This window comes from Dendrobates tinctorius, unplaced genomic scaffold (assembly GCF_039654945.1).
Source record: "Dendrobates tinctorius isolate UK_male_01 unplaced genomic scaffold, ASM3965494v1 ptg000039l, whole genome shotgun sequence".
NCBI classification, from domain to species: domain Eukaryota; kingdom Metazoa; phylum Chordata; class Amphibia; order Anura; family Dendrobatidae; genus Dendrobates; species Dendrobates tinctorius.
Genome location: NW_027361707.1, coordinates 18,311,125 through 18,324,775, shown reverse-complemented (window position 1 = coordinate 18,324,775; position 13,651 = coordinate 18,311,125). Strand labels below are relative to the sequence as shown.

The window sequence follows — 13,651 nt, the reverse complement described above, 5'->3', positions numbered from 1 at the left end:
TCTCAGCACAGAGGGGGTTACAGACCTCTCCTGCCGGCGATTCAGCTGCCTCTATAGATGTCATGTCGACAAAGCGGTGGCTTCTTTTCCACCCTGCTCTGGCAACAGGGCATGACTTCCGACATCAATCTGGCTGTTAATCAGAATGATGTCAAAAGTCCCGCCCTGTCAACAGAGCGGAACAGAGAGGAATCCGCTGCTCTGTCGACGTGACACCAGCAGAGACAGCTGAATTGCCATCATGAGCGGTCTGCAACACCCTTTGTGCCGGCAAAGAACAGTGCAAGACAAAACAGGCAGGCAGATAGTTATCAACTATCTGACTGTAAGCGTTTAGGCACATTTTTTTGTTTTTCACAAAGTCCCAGATATCCCCTTTAAAGGGAACCTGACAGCTGATACATATTGCCTGTGGATCGGGAAGCATGTATCAGACACTGACTGTATGAGCTCAGCCATGTTAACACTGCAGCATTTCCAAGAAAAACACACTTTAAAAAGTTGCTGCTTCTCCCCACCAGCTTGATTGAGAGGTCTCTCCCTTTGTGCTTGTATAGGGAGAGTCCTGTCAGTCACTGGCAGTGGGTGGGGAGAAGCCGCCAGGGACCTGCCTTTTCAACTAGCCTACTGTATGGCTCGGTCCCTTGCGGCTTTTAAAGAGTGTTTTCTTTGAAATGCTACAGTTTTTCAGTATCAAACGTACTGTAGCAGGCTGAAATCATACGGTCAGTGTCAGATACATGCTGTCTGAGGATCAGCTATCAGTTTCCCTTTAATACTCACTTGATGAGCAATGCAGTGATAATCAGGAAGACTTAATTTATCAAAATGACGTTTTCATAAAAAAATTACTACAAAATGAACTGTTGTCCATTAGGCGTCTCCCTTCTTTGTAATTTGCTGTCCACTGCCTGTTGTCAAGAGTAATCCACCTCCAGGAGCAGAGACACAGAGACGAATTACAATGAGTGGGGGGGCGGGACTTTGTCTCTTTGTTCCTGCTCTCCTGTCTGCAATAAGTGGGGGGCGGGACTTTGTCTCTTTGCTCCTGCTCTCCTGTCTGCAAACTGCATACTGGCATAACAGAAAGGTGAGATTTCAGTTTAGGGCAGGCAAGTAACTGGATAATCACAGGAGCAAAACATGCTGGAAGAAAGGAAAAGGAGGTTCTGGCACCTGTAGTGCTGGAAGAACGCTAATAAAGAAGAACTGCTCTCTCACAAAGAGTAGATTACAAGTTAAAGAGCATGATGATTAAGATAATTCCTGGACGTAGTAGGCATGTATGTTCATGAAAAGGTATTGTAGGGTGTGAAGGCCGCAAGACCTCACTTGTCAATAGGTTTTATATCAAAACACATTCAGCTTTATCCTTTACATGTTCTTTATCCATTTTGGATTGCTGCATTCTCTCAATAGGCTCGGGACTAACATATCAGGCATTGATGTTGTACCCTATGGATTGTCCATACAGTTCTATGGTCAGAATGCCTCTTTAGGTATGCTGGTCTATACATATTTTACCCATGCAGCTTCCTTTATTGCATGGGAGTCTCAGCACTATCTTTACAGTATACGTGCCATAACATCTAATATGAAGCATAAAACGCTATGAAGGAAAAGTAGAGGACAAAAGTTGTATTTACCCATGGCCACAAGACATCATCGCTTCTAAACCAGGCAGCTCGGGTCTTTATGTTCTTCATCATGGCTTCTGCGTACTGTTGAATGTTGTCACTTGTAACTGGCAGACTCATGTTGGGATAAATCCCGTCCTTTGGTGGATCAGGAAACAGCGCAATGCCATTCCAGTAAAATCCAGATCTAAAGGAGAGAGGAAGCATAGGTAACGTGAGGATTTACCCCCCATAGTTTTTTTATGCATGGAAAAAATAAAACGATAAAGCATACTCACTTTCCAGTGCCCTTGTGGATCAGATGTCGGCCGCAACGGTGGTCTGCACCGTTTGGAAGTCATAGCACCGCTGCAGTCTGTGATCGTCTGCAACAGTCAGGCGACTAAGAGAGAATCATCGGAACACATCTGACGACACGCTCTTCTAGTCACCTGATCACTATAGTCTGTAATAGGTTGCGACTTCAAGAATCGGCACAGACCTCCTGAATGGCCTGCGCTGGATCCACGGGGGGTCCTGGAAGGCGAGTATGCCTCCATTTACTATTTTTAATCAACTCAAGCCTAATAAAAACAGATTTTAGGGTGGGCATGCTGCTGAGACATGTCAGATAGGGCTCTTGTACTGGGAGCCCCACTGATCTTTAGAACGACACTACACCAGGCACAGTGCCTACCTTAAGTTCAAAAAATTAAGGCCATCTCTCAATTCCACTGGCTAAATGATAATACTTAAATGGGTGAATATCAGACCACTGGCATTCCCCCCAGGCACTGGGCCACAGTCACCTCAGTGACAAGACACCATCTAGGAGAAGGGCAATGGATCGGACGATGAGCATTGGCACTGCCACTCGGCTATGTTCATCCATGCCACAGAATCTGAATAGAGCGGCAGGGTGAACACTGGAGACTTGCAGCAGGGCAGAGAGTATCAGGCTGTGCGGAGGGGCAGAGGCGCCCAGTGGTCTCACAGAACTCCAGTGTGCTGGGTATCAGGGGGTACAGACTTTTCCCCATTTCTTTCTACTACTGTACCTGTTGGTAAATGGCAGGTAAGAAGGGGTACAGTATCTAAACTGGTCCATGACGTGTGTAAAGATCTCCTGCTTCTCAGATAAGGAGCGAGACCCTCGCCAAACAAACTGCAGGTTCTACAAAGAGAAAAGAAAGGGATATCCTTAGAGTAAACCACGCTGCCTACCTCCGGAGCTTCACGGCTTGCGGTGAGGACTCATTTTGGCAATTACAACAAACAACCAATGAATCCCTTGTTTTCTTTAGGAGATACAATACTAGTTCAAAAGGAAAGTCTGGCCCATCGCCCAGGAACCCCACCAGAGAGCCGCACAAGGGAACATAATGCTACATCCAAAGGATGGAGGATAAAAGGGTACAATCCTCTCCAGCCACCGCATACATTTACATACAGTACTTGAGTGAGTGCAATAGTATTTGCTAATGAGCTTCCTATTGGGCTACAGTAAAGCAGAGCAGAAATTGCATTGGAGCCAGATAGGTAAAGCATCCTGGAAATGGGCCATAGAGAAACACTGCTTTATATTCAATGCGCTCCATGACTATACCCAGGATGGATATAAATATATTTTTTTGATTCATGTAAGGAAGGGGTATATTTCAACTTATAAAAGGTATAGCTTATTGCTACAGTATTACATTGCTTTATGATGGGTGGGAGTCTGAATTCTGGGAATCCCACCCACTCTTAGAATGAAAAGGTTGAAATCTGATGTAGAGCTGTGTCTTTTATAAGTTTTCTTTACACAGCTGTGCACCCGCCAAGGAGCTGCAGACAGCGTTATTCACTTGAATGGGGGAAGAGACAATGAAGAGGGATGCACTGCCACCCCATCGCTGCACCCTCGCAATGCATATACAAAAACATATTCTGGGATTTCTATTTTCGCAGTTTATTTCTATTTGTGAAGGTTTTCACATAAATGTTGACGCAATAACTTATAAGCTGTTTATTATACCAATACATTCATACCTTGGAATCCTGCATGGCAGCTTTACTGTCATAATCAATGCGGGAAATAAGGTGGGCATTAAATCCAGACATGGCAAATATGGTAGGTGAGACGGCAGATGCTCCGAAGGGATCCACATGCCAAGAAAACTGAGGTCTTACTCCAAATGTTTCATACAAAAAGCCGTGGCCCTCTGTATAGGGACAGATGTATAGTATTATACAGTGTTTATTAGTAGCTAATCAACTTTACATTACCTGGATGTTGGCATAGTGGGCACTATTATTAGGCAACTTGTATTTTTGATGATTAATTTTATTATTAAACGACTCTATTGCCGGGAGATTCATCTAATTCAACCCCAGTGAGTGAACGACAAAACTGGTTTCCAGTGCACCCTTACCACACCAATGGGGAATTTACCAGGACCTTCTAGGGATATGCAATTGGGGAATTTTTAGCTTTATGTGAACTTCAGCGCACGGTATATACTATTTAGGATTAATGTAATCTGAGACCGTCTACATTTGCCTGTTTTTATCTGAGCAGCAGGTGTTCACTTAGGCCTCTTTCACACTTCAATTTTTTGTGTCAGTTAAAAGCCGCCAAAAGGACGAGAGAGAGAGAGAGAGAGAGAGAGAGACACACAGACAGAGACAGAGAGACAGAGAGAGAGACAGAGAGAGACAGAGAGAGAGACAGAGACAGACACAGAGAGAGACAGAGACAGAGAGACAGAGAGAGACAGAGAGCGAGACAGAGAGACAGAGACAGAGAGACAGAGACAGAGACAGACACAGAGAGAGAGACAGAGAGAGACAGACAGAGAGACAGAGAGAGAGAGACAGAGAGAGAGACACAGAGAGAGACAGAGAGAGAGACAGAGACAATTTTTTTTTTTTATTGTCCGGCACCCAGACAGAATTTCGGGTTAAATCAGTGTCTGGAGGATCCGCCGGCCAAAAAAACGTTGCAAGCTCCGTTTGGAAGTCTTTGAGGATGTTGACTGACAGCAACATTATGGCGGATCCGCACAAAAACGGATGCAACGGACGGAAATCCATCAAGAACCGCCAATAATGAAAGTAAATGGGGAAAAAAACGGATCCGCAAAGAAAAATGGCGGATCCGTTTTTTTTTCCAAATCGGCGGATCTTGACTGATTGTCAAAAACGGAAGTGTGAAAGAGGCCTTAGTGTTGTTTTTCTTTATGAAGAGCAGTGACGTCACAGAGAAGAGGAGCAGAACGGCGCTGGATCCCTGAGAAGTGTCGGAGGGTCTGTGCACACGTTGCGGATTCTGCTGCGTTGTACAGTACCATTTTAGCCTACGTAAAAGCAAAAATGCTGTGCGCATGCTGCGGATTTTTCTGTGCAGATTTGCTGCGGATTCAAATCCGCAGCATGTCAATTCTTTCTTTATAGAAATGCAGGTCATTTTACCTGCGGATTTAGCAAAATCCGCAGGGTAATCCGCAACGTGTGCACATACCCTAATAACACACTCACACGATACTACATGCACAGATACACACATTTAATTAAAAAACACACTTTGTGGGAGCGCAGTTTATCATAGCAATCAACAGGAAGGACTATGGAGTAGCAGTCATATAGAAGCCCTGCATATGAAGACACCATTATAATAAATGGCACATGGTAAGAGTTATATTTTTTGCATCATAGCCCAGGAAATCTGAATTAGGCCAAGGAATTAGGAGCAGGTACCTGTTAGTTGCAATATCTGATCATCTACTGCAGTAACGGCTTCATCGTGCATGACTTGGCCACCGATAACGAACTCTAATCGTCCCTCCTGTACCAACTGATGCACCTGTGACCACCAGAAGAAATATGAGGATGGGCTGCAGAATGGCAATAGCTGTGCTGATCTGAATACACATTCTTTTTCTTCAATATAGGCATTTTCGGGCATTACCCAGCCATACCCGCTAGATAGTTCCAGTCGGCCTGCACTGACACCAAGCAATTCAAAGTACAAGACCCTCATGTAAAGGATCAGGAGTCAGGACCCATTGGGTGTCAGATGTGGTCATATCACAAACTTGTATTGTCACTTTTCATCTGTGCTGCCTGACAACACACACACACACCTCCATGATTTCAGCAAGAACACACGGTCCGTGAAAAAATATATACAGTGGGGAAAATAAGTATTTGATACACTGCCGGTTTTGCATGTTTTCCACCTACAGAGAATGGAGAGGTCTGTAATTTTTATCACAGGTACACTCTACCTCCACATTATATGATTTTTGCATAATTAATTTGCATTTTACTGCATGAAACAAGTATTTTATACAACAGAAGAACAAAACTTAATATTTGGTACAGAAACCTTTGTTTACAATTAGAAGTCAGGCGTTTCCTGTAGTTCTTGACCAAGTTTGCACACACTGCAGCAGGGATTTTGGCCCACTCCTCCAAACAGATCTCCAGATATTTCAGGTTTCAGGGCTGTTCCTGGGTAACACTGAGTTTCAGCTCCCTCTGAAGGTTTTCAATTGAGTTCAGGTCTGTAGAGTAGGCCACTCCAGGATCTTGAAATGCTTCTTACAGTGCCACTCAGCTGTGTGTTTCGGGTCATTGTCATGCTAGAAGACCCAACCATGACCCATGTTCAATGATCTTACTGATGGAAGGAAGTTGTTGGCCAAAATATTGAGATACATGACTCATCCTCCTTTCAATATGGTGAAATCGTCCTGTCCCTTTTGAAGAAAATCAACAAAAGTATGATGTTTCCCCCACCATGCTTCATGGTTGGGATGCTGTTCTTGGGGTTGTACTCTTCCTTCTTCCTCCAAACATGGCGAGTGGAGACCAAAAATTTCTATTTTGGTCTCATCTGATCACATGACCTTCTCCAATGCCTCCAATGCATCCAGATTATTATTGGTGAACTTCAAAAGGGCTTGGACATGTCTTGGCTTGAGCAGGGGGACCTTGCGTGCCCTGCAGGATTTTAATCCATGACAGCGTAGTGTCTTACTAACGATAGTGTTTGAGACTGTGGTCCTAGCTCTCTTCAGGTCATTGACCAGGTCCTCCCATGAAGTTCTGGGCTGATTCCTGACCTTTTTCAGAACCATCCTTACCCCATGAGGCGAGATTTCGTATGGAACCTTAGACCGAGGAAGATTGACAGTCATCTTATGTTTTTTCATTTCCTAATAATTGTGACAACAGTTGGTGCCTTCTCACCAAGTTGCTTGCCTATTGTCCTGTAGCCCATCCCAGCCTTGTGCAGGTCTAGAATCTCAATGTTGCCCGACAGCCCTGAAAGCAGAAAGATCTGTATGGAGGAGGAAGCCAAAATCCCTGTTGCAGGTTGTACAAGGTCGGTCATGAACTACAGGAAACCTCTGACCTCTAATTGAAAACAAAGGTTTCTGTACCAAATAGTAAGTTCTGTTTTTCTATTGTATAAAATACTTATTTCATGCAATAAAATGCAAATTAATTATGTAAAAAATCATAAAATGTGATTTTCTGCTTTTTATTTTTACAGCTGAAGTGTACCTACGATAAAAATTACATTCCCATTGTTTCTAGGTGGGAAAACGTGCATAATCGGCAGTGTAACAAATACTTATTTTCCCTACTGTACATGTAAATAGCAGCATAGGTTATAATGGCATAAGCTTCCCATCTGTGAAAAGAACGGAAACAACATGAATGTGGAACAGGTTCGTCAAAATAAGACCTTAGTCATAGCATCGAGGGGGAATTCGGACTGTACTCACATCTCCACAATATGTAGAGAGGAGGAAAATATCTACAGTTTCACGGAGGGCAGAAATCAGACAATAGACAAGGAGGAACCACTCAAAGTAAGTGTCACGCCTCCCCGCCGGTGCCGTTACTTACCTGCGCGATCCCGGCGCGTCCCCGCTCCACGGCGTGCTCCTGCTCCTGATGTTCGGTGTCCCCGGCGTCGGCTCAGTGCGCCTGCGTTCACCCGGCGCTCTGACTCCTGGGATTTGTGACACGGTTGGCCCCGCCCCCAACATGGCGGTGCCCACCGTCTATTTCTTCCCGGCGTCTTCCCAGGTAAGACGCCTGTTTATCCGGTGCGGTGACGCTGTCCTCTCGGCCAGCGTTCACTCTTCCTGCAGGCCCCTCTCAGCTACCTTGTCTACTGTCTGCGCTACCTCTGGCAGCTTTCGTGTACTCCTTCTATTGCTTGCTCTGTGTCCCAGTCTCTGGTCCTGCTCCTGTGTCTCCCTCCGTACCACCATCCCTGGTAGCCTCCTAGTCCCTCTTGTCTGCGGGTCTCCTTGTCTGTCCACGCTGTTACTACATATCTCTCTCTCTTACAACCTCCGTCATTCCCTGGTCCTCCTGGTCTCTACCTCTCTGTCGCTCCGTGGTCACAGCAACTTCCAGTCCTACGACTGCCCAGGCTCTCTACTCCCTGTTACCTACCCCAGTCACCCCTTTGGCTCCGGCTGTCACTGTTCCATCCCCTGTGGGTCTGCCCCTAACACTCCCTGTATAGGGGGTGGCTCCACCTGGTCCGCTCGTTCGCGGGGGCTCTGGAGCCGTGACCCAGAGGGTCCACTCTGGGTTGTCTCAGTATCCTTTTTCATCATAGCAGAACCGTAACAGTTAGTAAGTGTAGGATGGAAACTCTGCTGCTATATGAAAGCAAGTGAAGAAAGCAGCACCCGGTTTACACACAGAGCGCACATCCAGCCTATATTATTGACATGGAAACTGTAAAATCTGAAACTTGGATCAGTCTGCAAACTGTATATCATCAGGGGGTGTGAAAATGAACAAAGGAAGGAAGATTGCAGACTGAAACTTGGGAGCTTCCTGAATGATTTGTTATGAAGTAGCTCTATGGAAGGCAAATCCATTTCCATCCGTCTTCCACAGGTACGAGTGCAGTAGCCCCAGTCTTTGGTGTTAGTTTTATCCCTTGGATTACCTGCTGCTTTTGAACGTCTCCTGCCACCATATCCCACCATAAACGGAAAAATTCCTGCTCGACCACAATGAACTTGCGATGCTTGGCCTTCATCAGCTCATCCACTACTGTTGTGTAGACACTGGCGGCGTAGGCATGCATGCTCTCCTGAAAATGCAACGTTGTATATTTTATTAAAACAAGAAAATATGAAATACAAGTGTGAACAGACAGGACTACACAAGTTAACTCAGCGGAAGACATCGGCCATAGAGGAGTATGTAATGGGTTAAAAAACGTTTGTCTGCTACTGAGCTATCCCTTCTTAATAGCTTTCCATTTAAAGGGGTTGTCCGGAGAAAACAAGGTATCCCACATACCTGCATAACAGGTGATAACTTATTAATAGGTGCAGGGGCTCCATCCCCTGGGACGATCTGCAGAACGAGATACTTTTATCCCGGTTAGTGTGGATCTACAGTGTGCCCACCTCCACTCTATCCATTCCCTGTCAGGCTGCCGAGGACTGCGCTCTCTTTTTTCCGGCAAGCCCCATAGAGAATGAATGGAGAGACGGTCAGGTATCCGCCATGCTGTGCTATTTTGTACTAGGGATAAAAGTATCTACCTGAGAATAACATTTGCCCCATCGATCAGTGCAGGTCCAGCGGTCAGATCCCTATCAATCATATCACCAGTGAATCCTACACCCAATCAGATATCAATATTATGTGTCCGCCAGGGGGTCAGTGCCGATATCGGAGGAATGGCACCAGTCCGGCAGGACAAATATCTTTTTTTTTTTTCAATTTTATTTTCATATGAAATGCAAAGTTCATTCTCAGAAAAATAAAAAAAACAAAAGTTTCCCCTTTTAATAGGAAAAGGCATAACGTGCTGATCACTGCAGCTCAAACTGCCGAGACCCCAAGACCATCACCACCCTAAACAGCAGCTCTGTGGGGTCGGTAAGCCAAACCTCCGACTCCTCAATTTCCCTGACTCCACAGCACGGCCTCACTACTGAGCATGGCCTATGCTACAGAATCAGGTTTTGGCACAAAAAAAATGCAAAAAAAACTTGATACCTGCGTTTTTTCAGCATTATTTCACCACCCATTCATTACAAATGGGTGAAAAACACTGAAAGAAATGACATGCTCCATTTTGAAGAAAAAAAAAAAAAAATACAAGCTCTATGCATGAAAATTCTGAACTCGCATAGACTTCGCTGGTACTGTAAAAAGCAGCTGAAATTTTGCAGAAAAAAAAAAAAAAAAAACAGGCTGCAAAAAAAATGACTAGTGTGAACTTAGCCAAAGATGTGCCAATTCTCTTAAAGGGGTTATCCAGGACTATTTAATTTTTTTTACTATGAGCCTTAGAACTATCAGGCAGATAGTGGTTACTATTAGCGACCTGCCTGTTCTAATCGCCAGCGATCTCGGCCTGCACAGAGCAATCATAGGTCGCTCCTGCAGCTTCTGGCGAGGTCCTGTCGACAGAGCAGTAGCTTCTCTTGTGCTCTGTTGATGAGACGTGACTGCTGATGTCATGCTGATTGACAGCCAGCTCAACTGTGGAATCGGCTGTCAATCAGCGTGACGTCGGCAGTCACGCCCCATCGACAAAGCAGCCCGAAAAAGTAAGAGCTGGTCTGCAGAATCGCTGGCAGGAGCGGTCAGTGACCTCTCTGAGCCGGTTCTGGGTAGAAAAGGTTGGCAGTTAGCAACTAACCTGCGTGTTAGTTTTTAGGCCCATAGTAAAAAAAAATTAAAATTGTCCCGGATAACCCTTTTAAAAGGCGTGATGGACATTGGATCAGGACTGGCATAATAAATACAACTATTTATGTATTTCCCGATATGTTTATCATTTCCTCATGCTTCCAAGCATGACGCTGGGTCATTTTTCTTATTTGTGGATTTTACGCATCTCATTCAAGTCTATGGGGAAAATTCGCTAATCAAACTCATTTTATTACAAAATTAATTGATTATTATTATTAGTAATTTATTATTACCTTTATGCATTATTTGCAGTTTATTTTTTACTTTTTAGTTCAAGATATTGGTGTTTTTTGCTTTTTGTTTTCTCTGATTAATGGTCATGTGTTAATTACATTGTGCATACACATTAACTTACTTTCTTAGTTCAGATTCGTTTTTTAAAAATTAATTGACGTGTTGCAAAATTCACAAATGAACTGCAGCATTAAAAAAAATATGAGAAAACCGCACAGTGAGTATGAGATGAATATAAATCCTATCTACTTTGATGGATCAGTAACGTGTTGTGGTTTTTGGTCCTAGAAATACACAGCAGAAAAATACGCATTACGGGAACTTGGCCTAAGGGTGCAGACAGACGGCCGTATTTCGAGGATCACATCGCACTGCACAGACTGGTCCGGCACCTCTCCTGATCCTAAGAGTGACGGATTTCTATGCAGCTGTCGCGCTCAGGTCAGGAGAGCCGACGGTCACTCCGAGGATTGCAACGCGATCCTCGCATGAGAAATACGACCGTCTATCGGCCCCCTAAAAGGCACTGCTCTGGGCTTTCGCAGTGATGACCTATCCTATAAGTATACGCTCTCATGCAAGAGAATAGGGCCGATTATGGGAATCACACTTTGATCCTTTCAGAAGACGGAAACGAAAATTTCTCCCTCTTCTCCATTCTGTGAAAAAAAATAATAAATGGCACTGCACTCAGATGTCATCCGAGCGCAGTCCGATGCTTCCAACGATGACTTGTAAGTGACATCTGAATAGTGGATCAAACTCTGGCACGCAGCGACTTTTTGCTTGGACCTGGGGAAATAAAAAATAAAAAAATCGGACATACATGACCCCATATACTACCACTGGTCCGAGCGTGATCCAATGTTCTGTGGAAAATATGGTCCTGTACCTGAGTCCTTATGATATGTCATCAATATCTGATCAGTGGGGGGTGCGACACCAGCATGCCCGCCGATCAGCTGGAATAGCTAAGCTGCGGAGTGCACAGCGCCATCCTCTGTATAGTGTCTGCATTGCCTGCGGGCTGTATACTGTGCAGCGCCACAACTGAGCACTTAGGCTGCCAACCAGGGCTGTGGAGTCGGTAAGCCAAACCTGCGACTCCGACTCCTCAATTTCCCTTACACCGACTCCGACTCCCACACATATTGCTTATATTTAAGTGAAAAATTTATTGTAGTACAATGTGAGCATCAGACATTTAATCATTTTTATGATCCAATAATCAAGATATTTAGATAGAACAGAATATATATTGGTGTACTACCCGGTTTTCATTCTTTTTGGTACAGATACGATATGGATAGACAGATATGGATAAATGGATATATAGATAGAGCAGATTTCTAATCTGCTTTTGCTATTGAAAACATTATCTATGAGCTCAAAAACCTTTCAGGTGATGCAGTTTTTTGAAAAGCTGATCTGCTTTTGCAGCTGAAAAACGTATCCTCAAAAAACACAGGAAAAACGCTGTGTGTGAATGTAGCCTTAGATCAGGAATAGAACAGCCATTTATAGGACATTTCATAACTTTCCCAAACTCCTATGAAAAAATATTCAGCACATTCTGCATTGAATTACTGAACCCAATTTATTATATATTTTAGGAGTCGGAGTCGGTCCATTTTATACCGACTCCAACTCCACCAAAATGAGCACCGACTCTGACTCCACGACTCCGACTCCACAGCCCTGTTGCCAACAGCAACAGGTAACCGACAGGGCTACCCCCACCCATCAGACATTGATGACCCATCTCAAAGATTAAAGTCCTGGACATCCCCTTTAAATCTTGTACAACTCCCAGCAGGCATTGCTGCTACATATACTGCAGGGGATGGTAGACTGGAACAACAGCATGGAAAGAGTGGAGAAACTGAAACCAACATGTGTCATGTGATCTAAACTGTGTCAGCTGACTGCATAATACATGTATACATAGGCTATGGCGGTACCTGCACTGTATACACCCAGCCGACGTCCATATGACTGTGGGGGATGACAAACACCTGAAGGGGGTATGCAGAGGTGCCATCTCCACTCAGGGAGAGGACCAGGAGCAGCAGCTGCAGCATCCTACCGCCAGGACCCGGATACTGCCCTGCAACACTGTATCACACGGGACTAAACCGATTCTACGGCAAGCCGGAGGAGGCAAAGTAGCTCAAACGCGTTTCCTATATCTGGGGGAGGCTGGACATAAAGGAAAAGGAAATCCACAGCGTATCAATTTCTAAATAGCTATTTAATTTGCTGATTTATTTTTCCCATAGGCTTCATTGAGATAAGGAAAATCTGCAGCAGAAACATACTAAAAACGCACGACGACTGTATCGATAAAAGCAAAGTGACAGAAAGTTTCCAAAATAAAGTGATTTTCTTTAAAAAGTGACATACTAAGAGCGACTGCAGAACTCGGATGGCGCGCACCCATACAGGTCTATGACGCATCGGACTGCACTCGGATGCACAGACTGAGTGCAGTCTGATTTAGGCTATGTTCACACTAGGCAGCATTTTTCTTCTGCAGCAAAACCGGATCTCTTGGCAGGAAAGAAGCGGACAAAGTCAATGGAGAAGATGGATAAATTAGGTTCTCCTTCTTCTCCGCACTTGTGATACAATTCCTTCATGCGAGAGCATCGGATCTCAGTACACTGACAATCGGATCAGAGCTTGAGCAGCGTGTCTTTACCATAATCGATCCACTTCTTTGCCAGTCATCGATCGTGTGAGCGAGCCCTTAATGTTATAACCACAGAAAGAAAAAATTAAAGGGCTTGTCCAGTCAGGCGATACTAATGACCATTCTGCAGGATAAGCCATCAATGTGAGATCAGAGGGGTCCGACACTCAGCACCCCACCAATCACCGGTTATATTTTATGGCAGTGGACAGAGGTGATCGCGCTGAATGGAGCTGCTTAGGCTGTGTGCACACGCTGCGGATTCTGCTGCGGTTCCGCAGCAGATTTGGCCGCTGCGGACCCGCAGCAGTTTTAGCTGCGGTGTACAGTACCATTCAAATGAATGGTCAAAAAAAAAAACGCTGTGCAGACG

At 44.7% G+C, this 13,651-nt stretch overlaps 1 protein-coding gene across 1 annotated transcript in view; it reads right to left on the bottom strand.

Moving 5' to 3' along the window:
- The window catches only part of MAN2B2 (mannosidase alpha class 2B member 2), a 95,097-nt gene extending 82,365 nt beyond the window's left edge, over positions 1-12,732 (bottom strand). The window contains exons 1-6 of the mRNA XM_073574518.1: positions 12,548-12,732; positions 8,584-8,730; positions 5,355-5,460; positions 3,648-3,820; positions 2,675-2,790; positions 1,647-1,824 (exon numbers count right to left, since the gene is read on the bottom strand). Of these exons, the coding sequence (XP_073430619.1) occupies positions 1,647-1,824; positions 2,675-2,790; positions 3,648-3,820; positions 5,355-5,460; positions 8,584-8,730; positions 12,548-12,667 (840 nt within the window). The 5' untranslated portion in view covers positions 12,668-12,732. The remainder of the gene's footprint in view (positions 1-1,646; positions 1,825-2,674; positions 2,791-3,647; positions 3,821-5,354; positions 5,461-8,583; positions 8,731-12,547) is intronic.
- Positions 12,733-13,651: the final 919 nt, after the last annotated feature.